Genomic DNA, 15000 nt, shown 5'->3' on the forward strand with positions numbered 1-15000 from the left:
ACCAAGCTGAAGACTGGGTGCATACATTAGAGCATCCTTTTCCACCAACAGATCCTGAAAGCTAGAAAAGAAGAAAAAGCCACCGCCTCATTCCATCCTTGATTTCATCTGCCTGAAGCAAGGATCCTAAAAGCTGCGTTCGTAACTTCACGTAAGTCTTCTGCTCTCTGTAACCAGCTAGAAGGTTTTGCAGGTGTTTAATAACCCCTGTGGCCCAAAGGTATCAGCTGCTCACAGGACAGACAGGCAACAGCCACCCTGGGGCAATATTTTGCATGTCTTCTTCCATGTGTACATCCCAAATAACACCCGGCAGTAAGTGGCATCACATGAATCCAAACTCTGGAGCTTTTGTTTATAGGAAACCTCGATACAACAACTGAACGGTTATCAATGAGAAGCATCTTTTCCTTTTAAAGGCTGTCAGTGTTTACAGTCCAAGTTTCGTGTATTTCTAACTGTTGAGAAACAGCTCCAGCACTCCCCTCACCCGGCCAATCACGCCTGGTAACACCTGTCTTTTCACATTCTCGGTTTTATTCGTTATTTATGTTTCTCCTTACACAATACACCCGCAGGACAATACATCTCCAGCATGCTTACGGATCTGATCCAAAGCTCACTGGAGTCAACAGAATGACTTCACTGGCTCTGGAGCGAACTGAGGGCCCCAGCTCCGCAAACGGGCTTCCAGCCTGAGGAGGGACTTACGCACAAGTTAGGCATCCCAGCCCAGAAGTGCAATCTCAAAATCCCTAACCCTTTAGCTGCTCGTCTCGTCAGCAGAGCTGATGAGACCAGGTCTCCAAAAGCCTGAGCTATCTGCAGACTTTTTCACCCCCCAGTTATGTGCTGCTCGGGGAGGGTGGGGGGGAAACCCAAACAAAACACCAACAAACCCTCTAGTGATCCATCAAACAGGGGATCAGGGGATAGGTCTCCCTCTCCCAAGTGTGGTCCCAACCACTAAAGCACTGGAGTAATTTTATATGAGAGTGTATCAATGTGCGCGCGTGTGCGTGTGCCTGAGACGTATGCCTATTTCTATGTACTTATGTGCGTATGTACATAAATACACGGGACACGCGCACGCACACACATTTTTTTGCTCCCCCTTCTGGCCCCATGGACTCCTGAATCTTTTTTTTCTTCGTGGTGGTGGAAGCAGGGAGAGTGGGAGAAGGGTCCTGCCTCTGGCTGGATGTGTCGCCAGGGCCCTGCTGCGCTCCCTCTGGGAGATGCACAGCACGGATGCCTGCTGAGGAGAGGGCCCCAAAGCCTTACTCCCCCCCCTTACGGCTGCACACAGATGCGCTCTGGATCCCCAGACACACACGTACACCCTTTAGTCAGGCGGGTTCAGCGGCAGGAAGGCGGCATCTTCAGTTTTTTACCAGAGATGGCCGGTGCGGGTGGCACGTTACTCAGCCTAACACTGCCCGAGCGAGAGACCCGGCGTTAAGAACCCCGTGAGGTAATGCTCCGCAAACACCAGGCTTGCAAACCGTGTTAACTGGGAAATGTAAGCTGTATTCTACATGCCTTTACACACACCTCTTAACGGTGTGCTGCGTAATTGAGTCAGCGCTCCTTGTTTCACAGGGGACCGGACCTGAAATTGCCAGTGTCCCACCCAAGTGACCTCCATTTCTAGGTGACTTGGGCCAGCTCTCAGCCCATACATAAAGTTTCTTCTTCGGTAGAACTTTTGCTATGTCTTCCTCCAACACATTACTATCATCAGCTCTACACGTACAACAGGTTTGGTTTGCGGGAGACCAGCCAGGACCACATTTTGTATCAGTTAATACCAAGGTAGGAGGTGGTGGGGGGAAGGAAACAAATACCCTTCCGATTGCAATGTGGTTATTTTGGAAAGAGAGGGGGGAAAAAAGAAAAGGCTTTTGATCGACCACCGGTGTAAAAGCTGTCCGTTTGCTACAAGGGGAAATCTTCCCTTTCTGGATGATGCTGACAGCAGCCCTGGACAGAGGTGATCTCTACCCCAGTCACCCATCAGGGATCACAACAAATACCCATTCTCCGGAACAATCCCCCGGACGCGGCTCCCGGCACCTTTGTTTGGTCTGGAGACAAAGACATATTTTTCGCACCAGACATCCCCTGTGCTGTAAAAGCCAGTTGCCACCACAGCTGTAGACACCGACACGGCCACCTGCCTGCCCACAGCACCGGCATCCCGTGTTTGTCACGCGCCCTCCTGGCACATCAACCCTAACATCACCCGTAAGGGGCAGGGACGCCTGAACTCACGGACACACGCACACGTGGTCCCTGCTGCCCCCGCGCCTGTGACCTGCTGCAACGCGCCTGTCTCCAGCGGCTGGACGGGCACCTCCGCTGCCCCGTTCCACCCCGCGGCAGGACCCTGCCTTGGCTGGGACTGGTGCCACCAGCATGCAAGGCTGGACAGGGGTAGGAGCACAGAGACCCCTGATGAAAACTGTGCCTTGCTCATCCTTTTCGCCCCCGAGCTGTAGCTGCTCTTCGCACCCCGAACCGCTCCATCGTAACCCCACGATGAGGTGAAACATGACAGCCGGCAAAAGGCCTGTGCTGCTCTGGCACACGCCAGTACAGACACTCCCCATGGCAGGCAGGCAAACCTCCTGTTCCCCCCCACAATGTGAGTGCAACCCCCTAGGCATTGCCCAGCCCAGATCCCCACTGGCCACAGGCCAGAGTCGGGAGAGGGAACGAAGCAATTGAGGTACGTACCCAGCCTCCGTTGTCCTGGATCCAGTTGTGCAGGTGCCGGTTCAGGTACTCGGTCATCCAGGTGGCGATGCTGTCCACGAGGGGAGACATCTCCCGGTTGACACTCTCCACGCACATCACACCGCCAAACTCGAAGAAGGCCACAATCCTGCCCCAGTTAACCCCGTCTCGGAAGAGCTCCTCCACCACCGCCACGAAGCGGCCCCTGGCCGTGAAGGGCGTCAGGTGCAGCTGGCCGGACATTTGGGCAAAGTCCCTCTGGTAGCGGCGGGAGAACTCGTCCCCTGCCTGACGCAGAGCGAGGTGGACGACTTGGGGCGCGGGGTGCAACCCCTCGGCCGGGGGCGCGTGGCTAGCAGCAGCCGAGCCGGGGGGCTCGGGGTGCGGAGACACCAGCCCAGTGTGATCAGAGGAAGTCCCAGCAGCAGCAGCAGCAACCGCAGCAGCAGCAGCAGGAGGAGAGAGCCCTGGAGGCAGGGGTGCCCTGTCCTCGCCGGCAGCCCAGTCGTATCCCCTCTGCGAGAGTTTATAGTGGATGTACTTCAGCACTATCTCCCGGTTATCGTAGCCTCTTCTCCCCGGATGAGCCATAATTCCCAAGAGAAAGCAGCAAGAGGGAGAGAGGAAGAAGAGGAGCAGGATGAACCCAAAAAAGTAAAGCAGCCAGTGATAATAAAATTAATAACACCAAAAATTATAATCCAGTTACTGTCTCGGGCACGGTTTCATTCATGGTGGCGTGGGGGAGTTCTCAGGGTCTCGGAGGTACTTTTGTCTTCTCAGTGTTTCCTCCTCAGTTTTGAGATGCACGGCATAAATAGGGATTAAAACGCTGCAAAATACTTTACTTCCAGGTGCACATTTATTACTTATTACAAATTTACTTTAGGACCATTTCCTCCTCGGTGTTGAAACACATCTTTAAAAAAAAGAAAAGTATTATACCGACTCAGAGCCAGGTGCGTTTTTCCCCTGGGTGCTGAACTACCACGGGCACGAAGGAGCGGGCGACCGCGCACGGTAAAAGCTGCGATTCAACACGACTCGCCTAAGCAGCCTTGGGTGAACGTTAATCCAACGCACGTTAAGCTAGAAACCTCAACACTGCTTTTTTTTTTTTTTTTGGTGTTTTTTTTTTCTTTTTTTCGTTTTAAGTTACACAAACTAAATTTCCTCTGTAAAGTACTTACTTGGACTATAAATATGTTCCGTCAAGTTTCCTCTAAAAAAAAAAAAATAGCAACAACAAAACCCAAAGGTCGCAAGTCTTCAGAAACATTTAAAGTTCTCTGGCCGCGCTGATGCTTCAAGTCACCAAGGGGATGGGAAGGGGGCAAAAAAAGGAATAATAAAAAATAATAATCTCTCTACGGTTTCCAATGTTTTTTCCCAGACTCCTGTTTAACAGGCATCTCCAAAGATGTGTCAAAGCTCAGAGAGATCCTGCCTCGCAGCCCGGGAAGGCGAACAACCCCAAAGAGACGGAAAATCCTGGAGACCAGATGAACCACATTTGAATCCAAGCTCTCTCGCTGAAGTGCTCCTCCGTCTTTCCCTCCAGTGCAACGTACAGACATATGCATTTACGTAGTTTCATTCAGACACCGATCGCGGGAGCCCCGGTGCTTCCACACACGCGCACGCACACACCAAAAAAAAAAAAAAAAATATAATAATTAAAAAAAAATTTAGAAAAAAATTGTATTTAGGTAATTAATTCTTTTTCGCGATCGTGAAAGAATAATAAAGGCATAAAAAAAATAAAGAAGGAGAATTGCTTTTGACTGTGGCTCCGGGGAGAAATGCCATTTCCCGAGCAGCTTTGTATCAGAGGAGGAAGAGCCCCCGGCGCTGCCGAGGAGGGGCGCGGACGGGGCGTGTGTGCGGTGTGACTGGTGCCGATGGGGACCGCGGCCGCGGCGCCGCTGCCCGCCCGCCCGCCCGCCCGCGCAGCCCCGCGCACCCCGCCGGCTCCGGGCGGCTCCTCCGGGCGCTCCGCGCTGCTGCTGCCGGCGGCGGCTCCGGGCGGCGGCGGCTCCGGGAGGCGGCGGCGGCTCCGAGCGGCGGCGGCGGCGGGCGCGGGCGGGGAGCTCTCCCGGCGGCGGCGGCGGCGGCAGCGGCGGCGGCGGGGGGGAGCGGAGCGGAGCGGCGCGGCGCGGCGGGGGCGGGGAGAAGCGGGGAGGAGCGGAGCCGAGGGGGAGGCTCCGGCCCCGGCCCCGCGCGGCGCAGCCGGGCGCGGTGGTTTCCTAGAGCTCCGCCTCACGCTTCATTCAAGAAAAGGGGGAAATGGGGAGGAGGGGGGGGTGCGCTAAAAAAAAAAGGCGGCGGGGGGAGGCGAGCAGCCCCGCGCAGCCCGGGCCCGCCCTCCATCGCGGCGCGGGCCTGGGGCCGGCGGCGGGGCGGCGGCGGCGGCAGCGGCAGCGGGGCGGAGCGGAGCGGAGCGGCGGCCCTCGGCCCGCGGGTGGTGCTGACGGTCCGCGCCGCCGCCCGCCCTCCGCCGCCTCCGCCCGCGCGGAGGAAGCGGGCGGCGGAGACGGGCGAGCAGGGAGGGAGGGAGGGAGGGAGGAGAGGAAGAAGGGAGGGAGGCGGCGCGGCGGGTGGCTGCGGGCTGCCGGCTCTGCGCGGGGGAGCGCGCCCCGCTCCGCGCCTCTGCAGCCCCGGTGGGCCCGCACCGCCCCGCGCGGGAGGGATGGGGCTGCCGCAGCGGTGCGGATTCGTTTCACAAATTAAAAGAAACCCCATGTATATATATATATTTTAAATTGTCTTTTCAAAAAGGAAAAGTGGCCCAGACAGAGACTCCAGGCGGGATGGGTTCGGTCGGTCCGTCCTGGCTGCAGCCCTTACGCGGCCGCGGAGCCCGTGCGGCGCCGGGGACAGGCCGGGCCCCGCGGGGCGCCTCTGCGGGCGGCTCTCCCGGCGGTACCGGGAGCTGCACACCTGCTCCGCGCACACTGCCCGGCCGCTCGGCCGGCGTGCCCAGGGGCAAGCGGGGAGCTGGATTTTAGGACTTCTTGCAGAACGACTCGTCCCTCTGCACGACCCGAGCTCTGCTCGGATTGGAAAGGGGGAACCGAAGTGCTGGGAGATGAGATTAATCTGCAGCTTGGCCGAAGAAGCAGAGTTAACCTTCAAAGTAGGTTAAACCCTAGCGAGATGGTTCAGGCGTCGTACCCCCGTCTCCCCCGCTGCTCTGACAAGCGACAGCAGGGCAGGGGGCAGTGATGGTGGGACAGCCCCGTCTGAAATGGGGATCCATCCCGGGGTTAACGCCAAGTGAAACGGGTGCAGGGGGTTGACTCGGCACTTTGCTTAATGTGAGGGGGAAACCCAGGAGCCTGGTAAATCCTGCCCATTTTTTTTCGGTAGGAGGGGGACTGGGATGATAATCTGTTAGGTAGAGTACCCCGAACCTAAGAGGAAGACAAGGCATGAGTTAAGCTGTTAATGTGAGTTCTTTTGGACAGGGGACGTAGGGATCGAGTGCACACTGCCCTCCCCATCTGCAGGCTCCCGGTCCCCTCACACGCTGACCCATCACGCGTGGTGGGCAGGCTGGCAGCTCCCCGGCTTGAGGAAACTCACCGGCGTGGGGAGGGCGGCCAGCTTTTGCCCCCTCCAGAAGGGAGGCAGGTACTGGCGTCCAAACGGGGAGGATTCCCCATGGGAGCTCGCTGTTTCCCTGGGTGGTGCAGGGAACTGTTCCGAGGCCGCGCCGAGGAGATTTGCCTGTACCGTGCACAAAGCAGCACCTTCCCCCGGGTACCCGAGGAGGCGGTCGGGATGTTTAATCGTTCTGGCATCTCTCATTTAGCGGGGGGGGGCACGGGAAGGCGCTCGGCATCGTACCCTACGACAGCATTTCCCATCTCCCCGGCCGGCTTCCTCCTCCCTTCCCCGCCGGGGTGCCGAGCACACGCCGATCCCGCAAGGACCCGAGCCTCCGGGAGCGGCGGGCGGGGGGCCGGCAGCGCCGCTCCCCGCCGCCAGCGCGCCCCGGCGGGCGGCTGTTGCCACCCAGCGGCCGCTGCTCGCCCCGGGCGCGGCGCCTCGGCCGCGGCAGCCGGGACCCCCCGCACCGCCCCATCCCGCCTCGTCCCTGCAGGCCGGCGGGGGTCGAGGGACCGTACACGCCCCGGGAATTAGGAGAGTGACGCGGTGTACCACCTCCCCGCCCCGCCCCGGCTCCATCTCGTATTAAGCGGGTGAAACGAGGTCCAAAAGCAGATGGACGATGCTCTCCCCAGCCACGGGCCTGGGGCTCACGGCGTGGCTGTATGCCTGGGCGCCAACACGCCTCATCCATCTCGGCTTGCATTAAAGCCTTCAGACAGTACCGCGTTGGCCATGAGCTGTGGGCCCGCTTCCGACAGCAGGAGCACAGAGAGGAGAGCTGTCAACCAAGTAAACTCACCGCCTTTACGTTCTTGCATCCAAAGAGAAAGAAGGAAAAGTAAAGGTCCCCTCTGAATACAGAAAGTAATCTGGCTTTTCCACGCAACATGCTACGGTTTAAGTGGAACAAGTGATACAGAAAACCAGAATAGCCGTAACCAGCTGGGCTGCTGTCTGTCTGTCACTGAGCTAGTGACTGAATCCAATGTGGTTGGTCCCACAACTGAAAATTACTCAGGCACAGATGTTAAGTAACACAGAAAACAATGTTGTAGCAGGATGGGTTTAAAGCCACAGGATAAATCACTAGGACAGCAAAGATGCGTATAAATGTGATGGGCTTTCATCAGCAGACATTGAAAATATCACCGAATTCGCTTGGGGTATTTAAGTGTATTTTGTATGCAGAAATGGAAGCAAGACCAACTAACCAAACAGAGGGTACAGAGAACACATAATCAGTGAACTAAAGTATTCTCAGAATTCATAACTGATTTCTGATAGCAACGAACGAGTACAGCAAAACTCAATGAGACACTCTGGGATGGATTTAGCAATGCTGCTTCTTCCCCACCAGCTCTGCGTTCAGCACTCAGATATATGAACAAGACATCCCAGCCTTTTTAAACGTTTAATGGGAAAAGAGTGGTTGTGGTTCACAGGCAAGCTTGCTAATATCAAACACTGCTGAGACTGTACCAAAAAAAAAAAAAAAAAAGGAAAAACACAAGAGACAATCCTAGGAACTGTTTGCTTTAAGCAAGAGTATTAGGGATGAGTCACGGGAAACAGAAACCATGCCTTGAAGATGATAAATTTGGACTCTGTAAGAAAGGCAAACCAAAATAATGTGCTTTTAAACAGTCTTTCTTGTTCTTATCGTAATGTGTCAAAGGCATTGCACCTGACCTGCATTTGTGGCTGTAATTGAAGGGAGCGGCATCTTAAAACCAATTATAATGCTACCTGAGTGGGTGACGAGCATCTATTAAAGTGTCACAGGTTTGCATCACAGCGCTGCTTGTTTGTTTGAGCTCAGCGGGATTAAACAACAGTTAAAAAGACATCCAAAATGAAAGTGACATGGTTTTGGGGGCTTGATGGAAGAAACTGGCAAGAGGGGCTCAGGATTTCTCAAGAAACAGGGAATGAGCACACAGAGCCAGCTAAGAAATCATTACGGTGCTTTTAGGTAGCAGAATAACATGCTGCCAACTAAAGATCTGATCCTGCAAAGCCTCCCACACACACGGTTACCTTGCTGTGAGCTGGCCCACCAAAGTGAATCAGACTGATGAGAAGAATTAGCTGTATCAAGGATTGAAACTCCATTAGGAATGCAACCAGAAGCTAATGTGGGAAAAAAAGGTCCCTTAACAATTAGAGGCATCAAGAACAGGTACCAGCCAGGCCTGGCAGTGTAAAGGACAGATTATTTTCATGAGACAGCTTTCTTATCCGCGCTTGGGCAACTGACCAAGCAGGGCAGGATCCTGCAGAGCCTGCTGTATGATACTTTCCCAGATGCCCCACGTACAGTGGGTGCATTATTAACAAACACTCTGGAGGAGTTCATAAGGCCTGCTAACACCAAAGTTCCTGACAATCTGAAAGCGGACACCTTTCCCCTGTACCTTAGTTGTTAACATCAGTGGGATTCCAACAGCAACCCTGGTTCCTGGTGACCTGCCCGCTCGTCTAGTTCCTTGGCTCGTGAGCAGGCGAGGTGGAGAGAAGCAGGCAATTGTTTACAAGCCCTGCCCCAGCAGGCATGAAACAAGCAGGGTGTTATGTTTGCGCCCTGTGTCTGCACTCAAAGCTAGCAAGGACACTGCCACGTGTTTCACTGTTTATCTGCAGAGGTTTTCTCCTATTCCAGAATGAACCAGACCAAAACAAACCCCAAAAACCTACATCTGAGCAATCAAAACTAGTAAAGGTAGATGCAATTACAACAACCAAAGAAGTCCTTCACCTTACGATGCTCTAGCACAGCTTAAATACAGGGTTTACTGAAAGACTCTCCTAAGACTGTGCCCACGGGTGAGGGAATTTGCACACAGGAAAAATCAGCAGCCAGTAGCACTGGGAATGCTTGCTGGTGCCATGTCCAGTGAGGCACATGGTATAAAATGCTTTAAGAAACAGTTTTCTTCATGTAAAAAGTATATGGGGAAAGTAGCACCTGGGAAGCCTGGATGTGTGTTTCCCACATTTTAAACCAGGAGGGCGGCAGGTTAACCTGAGCAGAATTCTTTGCCTCTTCAGAGCGCATTCCTGAGACGGGAGATGGCCTTTCATGCCGCCGGTGCTGCGAACGCTGCAGGTGGGGAGCGGATCCCTTCTGGCTGGGAGCACTCGCAGAGCAGACAGCGCTACTGTAAAACGCTTAAAGCACGCTCAGCCTGCAATTACGGTTTGTTTCATGGGGCTTAATTGTGCTCATCAGGAAAGGCAGTTGGATGAGATACTCAGGTAATATCCTTAGGGTCCAACATCGCAAACAGCTCCTGACTTTCAGACCCCTTTGACTGTACACATCCCTCAAGCATCCTTTACTTCTTGTCTCAAGAGAGAGGCCCCATGGCTTGCATCGAAAGGAGGCAAAACAATCGCATCCAGCTCTGCAAAATCCTTCTCTCCGACATCTCTACTTTGCAATGTGGCATCACAGTCTTCTCTTTACGATACCCCAAGCTGTCTCACCACCTTTCATGAGCTACCAACCTGTTCTTGTGGTTTGGGCAATGCTCACCCCCCCCCATGGCCTTTTCCTTCTGCAATGGAAAAAAAGAATTGGAGACCAACTTCTGAGTTGAAACGGCAGAACAGTGAAGAGGACTCCTTCAGCATGGAGGAGGAGGAAGTGGGAAGAGTCTGCTGAACAAACAGGAGCATCTGCCTCTGATCCATCCGCTTTTACTGCGCCTGTTAACATTTCTCCAAGCAAAAAGGTGGAAGGCATTTTTTGAGTACGTGCTTTGCCATAAAGACCGGCACACCTCATTTTAACTGCTTGCTTTGAAGCACCGCTTAGCTTTGAAGGGGACATGCCCCTCAGCTGCAAGTTATGCAAGTTACCTGGAGCATTTAAAGCTTGGTTTTGGACTTATTTTTATACGCATTATTTACAGCTGGCACTCTTACAGATCCAACACCTTATTTTGGCCAAGGATGTTGATTCCTAGAGCTTGGTAGCATGATTTAGTGTCAGTCGGGTATGCTTGGCTTTCACCCCCTCTGTTTATTTACATTGCTCGAGCAGCACAACTACAGAATGAATTTCATACTTAGAACTCGAAAGGTTTAAAATTAACATGGGGATTCCCCCCCCCCCCAGCTGAAAACAAACTTGTTTTCAACTTAGAAAAATAGAAATTCAGACGGGCTCGGTGGTATTCTACCACAGAGGAGGTTTGGTATTATATTCCTTCATCAAGGTTTCCCCAGACAGCAAACCTTCCCAATTAGCTTTCTGAAATGCTTCCCCTGTCCCTCTCCATCAAATGAGATATGCATATTTGGGTTAAAAAAAAAAAAAGTATTTGCACTTTCCACTTCCTTCAGTGTGAGTTTCTGTCCAAAAGGTTTATTTCCCCCCCTACCACAGACCACCACCAATGGAAGATTAGCACAGTCATGTTTCCACCAATTTAGCGCATCTGGGTTGGAAGAAAGGAAAGGTGGGAGGTGAGGCAGGACAGACACCTCCTTTAAAGGTCTCTGGCTCTCCAGAGCATCTCTCCCCCCCAACAAGAGAAGAGAGAGGAAGTGACTTCATGAGGTTTTGCTACCAGCTTTGACAAACACGTACCTACCTGTCACTGTGCTTGGTACTGCCCAGGCAGGGGAAAAAATAATAAAATAAATGGAGCTACAAGAGAATTCCACCTTGTAGCTGAAATCAGATTACAAGAAGGAATGAAGAGAAGTCTGCTTCAGCCAGCTACTCTTACTGACAAGGCACAACCAGCAGCTCCAGCTGCAAGGTAGCCTCTTCGTTTCATAGCTTTTTAACTCCTCACCGTTCTAAGACGAACAGCAGCCCCCAGCTTTAACACACGTTTAGATTTTTTTCCTTGACCCATCTTTGATTCGGGCTGACAATTTCACATCTTTCTAGAAGACAGAGCTTCTGTGACTTTGGATTTACTTTGAGACTGACTATCCTTGGGCCTACTTCTGCCCTACTGTTACCTTGGAGCAAGTTATCTCCCCCCTCCAGCCCTCCTAGCACAGAGCAGGAACAGATGATGCTGACCTCTCTAGAGCTGCACATGCTCTGTGGTGGTACAGACACACAGTTACTGTAATGACTATTGCTACTGTTCTCCATTAGGAAGAACAAGCATCCCTTGGCTCCTCGGGATTGGGACACGCTTCCTGAAAGCACCAGCGCCGGTTCCAGCGGCAGCACCACCAGCAGCAAAGGCAGGCTTGGTCAATTCAACCCCATGTTCACTGCGGTGCCGCGGCACCGGCTCTGCTGATACTACTTACTCAAATTCTTCACATCTTTCATCTGCTGTGCACCTCTGCTCCAAGATGCTAAGACGGAGGCATATATTGCCCCCTCTGCTGTCTTACAAAAGTAAGAGGATCCTGCTGAAATAGTCCCAGGTTTAATGAAAAAAGAAAAAGAAGAGAAAGAAATTCCAAACGCTGCAAATGAATGTATCCACTGCTTTCCATCCCCTCAAAGAACTCGAAACTTAGAGGCTTTGTTGATTCTCCATTTATTTTGAGAAATATAAAATATGAAAACTAGTTTACAGTTCTGGCACAAAAATGATGAAGCAATAAGCACAAAGGCTCTTTTTACAAATAACGCTATATATTTTTACTATTTCAAAGTGCCTAGAGTTCTTCACAGCAAATAAAGTTTATTTACCTATATCTTTGTTCTTAGTAAAATATTAAATCTATTTAAATTGCACATGAACACCTTGGTGAAGTAAACTAGATGTAAAGTTACGGTAAATCTGTATTTAAAGCAGACAGTCATTAGAAACTACATGGGATGGAAGAGACCATCGAAGCCTTAATTGAATCTTAAGGATTGACCAGGAAAGCAAGAGACGAGATATGGCACAAGCAATTAAATTATTGACAATCTGACAAAAAGTAATAAAGCCTGTTTAAAGTTTTCACGGATCTAATATGCTGCTGAAACATTTCAATGCAGAGGTTTTGTAACGTTTAGACTGGCAAAACAGTTTTTCGGTTGCTAAAACGTTTTTCCACAAGATTACAAGGCATCTCCTTCATTTAATATTGGACCTTAACATGAGTATGTTGGTAGACAGAGAATGTACATAAAACAAAGTTTACACCAAAAGTTGCTGTAGTCAACAGTTTACTATGCTTTGACAACAAAACAGTTGAAAAAGCCTATCAGTTAAAATTAACTGCATTAACTTGCAACAGCAGAAACGAGCACATTGAAAAAAATTATTCTTTATTTGTGCCTTCAAAAATACCTGCCTCATTCCAATTTCCAGGATTGCTGAGCAGTTCAACCTACAGTTTTACTGTCAATAAACCCACTTACACTATGCAAAATTAGGTGTGAAGTCTCTATAGATCAGGGCTGAGTATTCTTATTCCTCCTGCACAGACCCTTGCACTGAATTACATCAGTCATCTTTTGGAGGAGGACTCAGTCAAGAAAGAGTGATTAGTGATCTAAGATGTCCAACCTGAAATATTTTAGAGAGGCCCTGATGCCGTACAGTGCCTGTGTGTGCTCTGACCATCTGGATTATGTTTCTTAAACACAAACCCTTTAACATTACAAGTAGAAGATCCAAAGATTCAAGTATCCAAAGTCTTACTGGTTTTAAAGTCCTGACCTTCAAGCTTGTGTTGATGTCAAGTCATCTACCTAAGTGTTTCTTTCACACTACAGCACCACCCATACACCTATTTTGGTATCTTTTGCAGGTGATCAAGAGTATTTGAGTTGCATCAAAGTAAGAATTAGCATAGGCAAGAGTCCAAACAGCACTGGTGCGTTGCTTTAAGAAACACAGCAATGTTGATGGTGGATGTACAATAAATGCTTTGTTATGTCATTCTCATCGAGCAGCACAGGAAACACATATGCAGACTAGATTTCTTTGCACTGAAGCCCAGCTGTTTAAAAAAGATGCAGGAACACACACTGCTCCCAAAACGGGCGCCATGTTCTAGGCATGCACCACTCCACACAGCTAAACAAAGTCAGGAGGCAGGGCGTCAAGCACGGGCTTTGCGAGGAACTCGACAACGCCTCAACAACATCTGCAATCTAAGGAAAGTCTAACCATGTAAAGTGAGAGCACCCATGTGACCCTCCCCAAAATGTGTTTGGAATCCAGGTATCAAAGCCAGTTTAGTCTACGTGAAGAAAATTTGAAACATGATTAAGCAAATTCAGAGGGAGAATAAAGACCCTGAATTACATTAACAGTATTCCAGTCAACCACCTAGTTAGTATTTTTCATCTCAGCTTAACTGAATACCTCTTCTTAAATAGAAGTAGAGAACACCTTTCAAAAAAACCCCCAATCAGTCTGGCTATTTTGTTGTTAAATACTACTTTTAGGGAAGTGAAAGTGCCCGGTTTTACATGTAATTTTGGACTCCGTGTACTGACTGAAAATGGAAAATATGACATTAAAGAAACAGCAGTGCTAACACATACAAAATATGCAGCTTTTGGAAAAAACAAAAAGCAGCTCACAAGGCACTTGCTATAGTGGTCCATTAAATAAACAGTATATATAGTGCACCCTTAAAACATCATTGTTATGCATCAAGCTTTTTCAGTGTTATGATTTATTAGAAACAACCACTGAGTTCCGTGTATTCTGAAGCAGTTATTGAGCAGCCTCGTTTCATATAACGCAAATGAAACTTATTAGAAGTGGGGCATAAGAAGCAGAGTATTTTAAATAGTTTCTTGTCACGTGGAAGTTTTTCTGTGTAGTGATAAAATTAACTGTGGAATGCCATTCTGACACACGCCACTCCCCCTCCCTGCCCAACTCCCTGCCCCAAAAAGCTACATTCCTGCTACTGGAAGAGCCTGGCATTTTAATTACAATTGATTCTATCATCAACTACTGTTTTGGCTCATCATTCGCAGCTTTGAAAAGTAATGTGCAGAACAGTAGCATTAAGCTACTTTCCTTTCCAGAGCAAAAAAACTGGCAGATAAGGAAAAGTATCTGAAAAAATTGTAATTTCAGTGGCTTAAAATGCTGAGAGTCATTAACAACACGCTTGATACTGGTTTCAATGTTTTGTTTGTTCACAATGTACTTCAAAGGCCAGAAGAGCTACAGACCCAGTCACATCTCCTAGCGTTTCTCTGTGGGAATGGGTTCTTCATCTCCCTTTAGAAAGTATGCTTACAGCAAACCATACTTCTTAATTACTCCCAGACCGAGAAAGCTTGGGTCATACAAATGTATCTGCCATCTTAAGGTTTCCACAGGTGCGCGTTGGGTAGAATATGGAAAGCTGTCATTTGACAGGAGGATCTGTAGATTGGCCAAAGGAAAAGTTAACATTCTAAATTAAACAGTCCCAAAACATTAGCAAAAGGTACCAACTTGTTCAGGGGACTTAAATCTACTTCAGCCCAGTCTGTCACGGTACTTACTTTGTCCATAAGCACCAAAGTGAGAAAACTTAAGCATTTGTCCAGAATTACCGCACAGAGTCCATTCTCAGAATCTACGCTGCAGATCGCAAGTCCCCCCCAATTCTCTCCAACTCAAACCACCCCAAAATAAATATCTAACCCTCATTCACACTTTTGCATAGTTTGGCATTTTCTGGAGTTGTACTTTTGTCTTCTTTCATAGCTCTTAAGGGGAC

General features: G+C 50.1%; 1 protein-coding gene across 1 annotated transcript in view; it reads right to left on the reverse strand.

Annotated features, from left to right (window-relative positions):
• BCL2 (BCL2 apoptosis regulator) overlaps positions 1-3330 on the reverse strand; it is a gene marked incomplete at both ends in the record, with an annotated part of 89346 nt that extends 86016 nt beyond the window's left edge. Inside the window, one exon of the mRNA XM_084259989.1 lies at positions 2740-3330. Within this exon, the coding sequence (XP_084116115.1) occupies positions 2740-3330 (591 nt within the window). The remainder of the gene's footprint in view (positions 1-2739) is intronic.
• Positions 3331-15000: the final 11670 nt, after the last annotated feature.

This window comes from Gallinula chloropus, assembly GCF_964237585.1.
Source record: "Gallinula chloropus genome assembly, chromosome: 2".
Lineage (NCBI taxonomy): Eukaryota > Metazoa > Chordata > Aves > Gruiformes > Rallidae > Gallinula > Gallinula chloropus.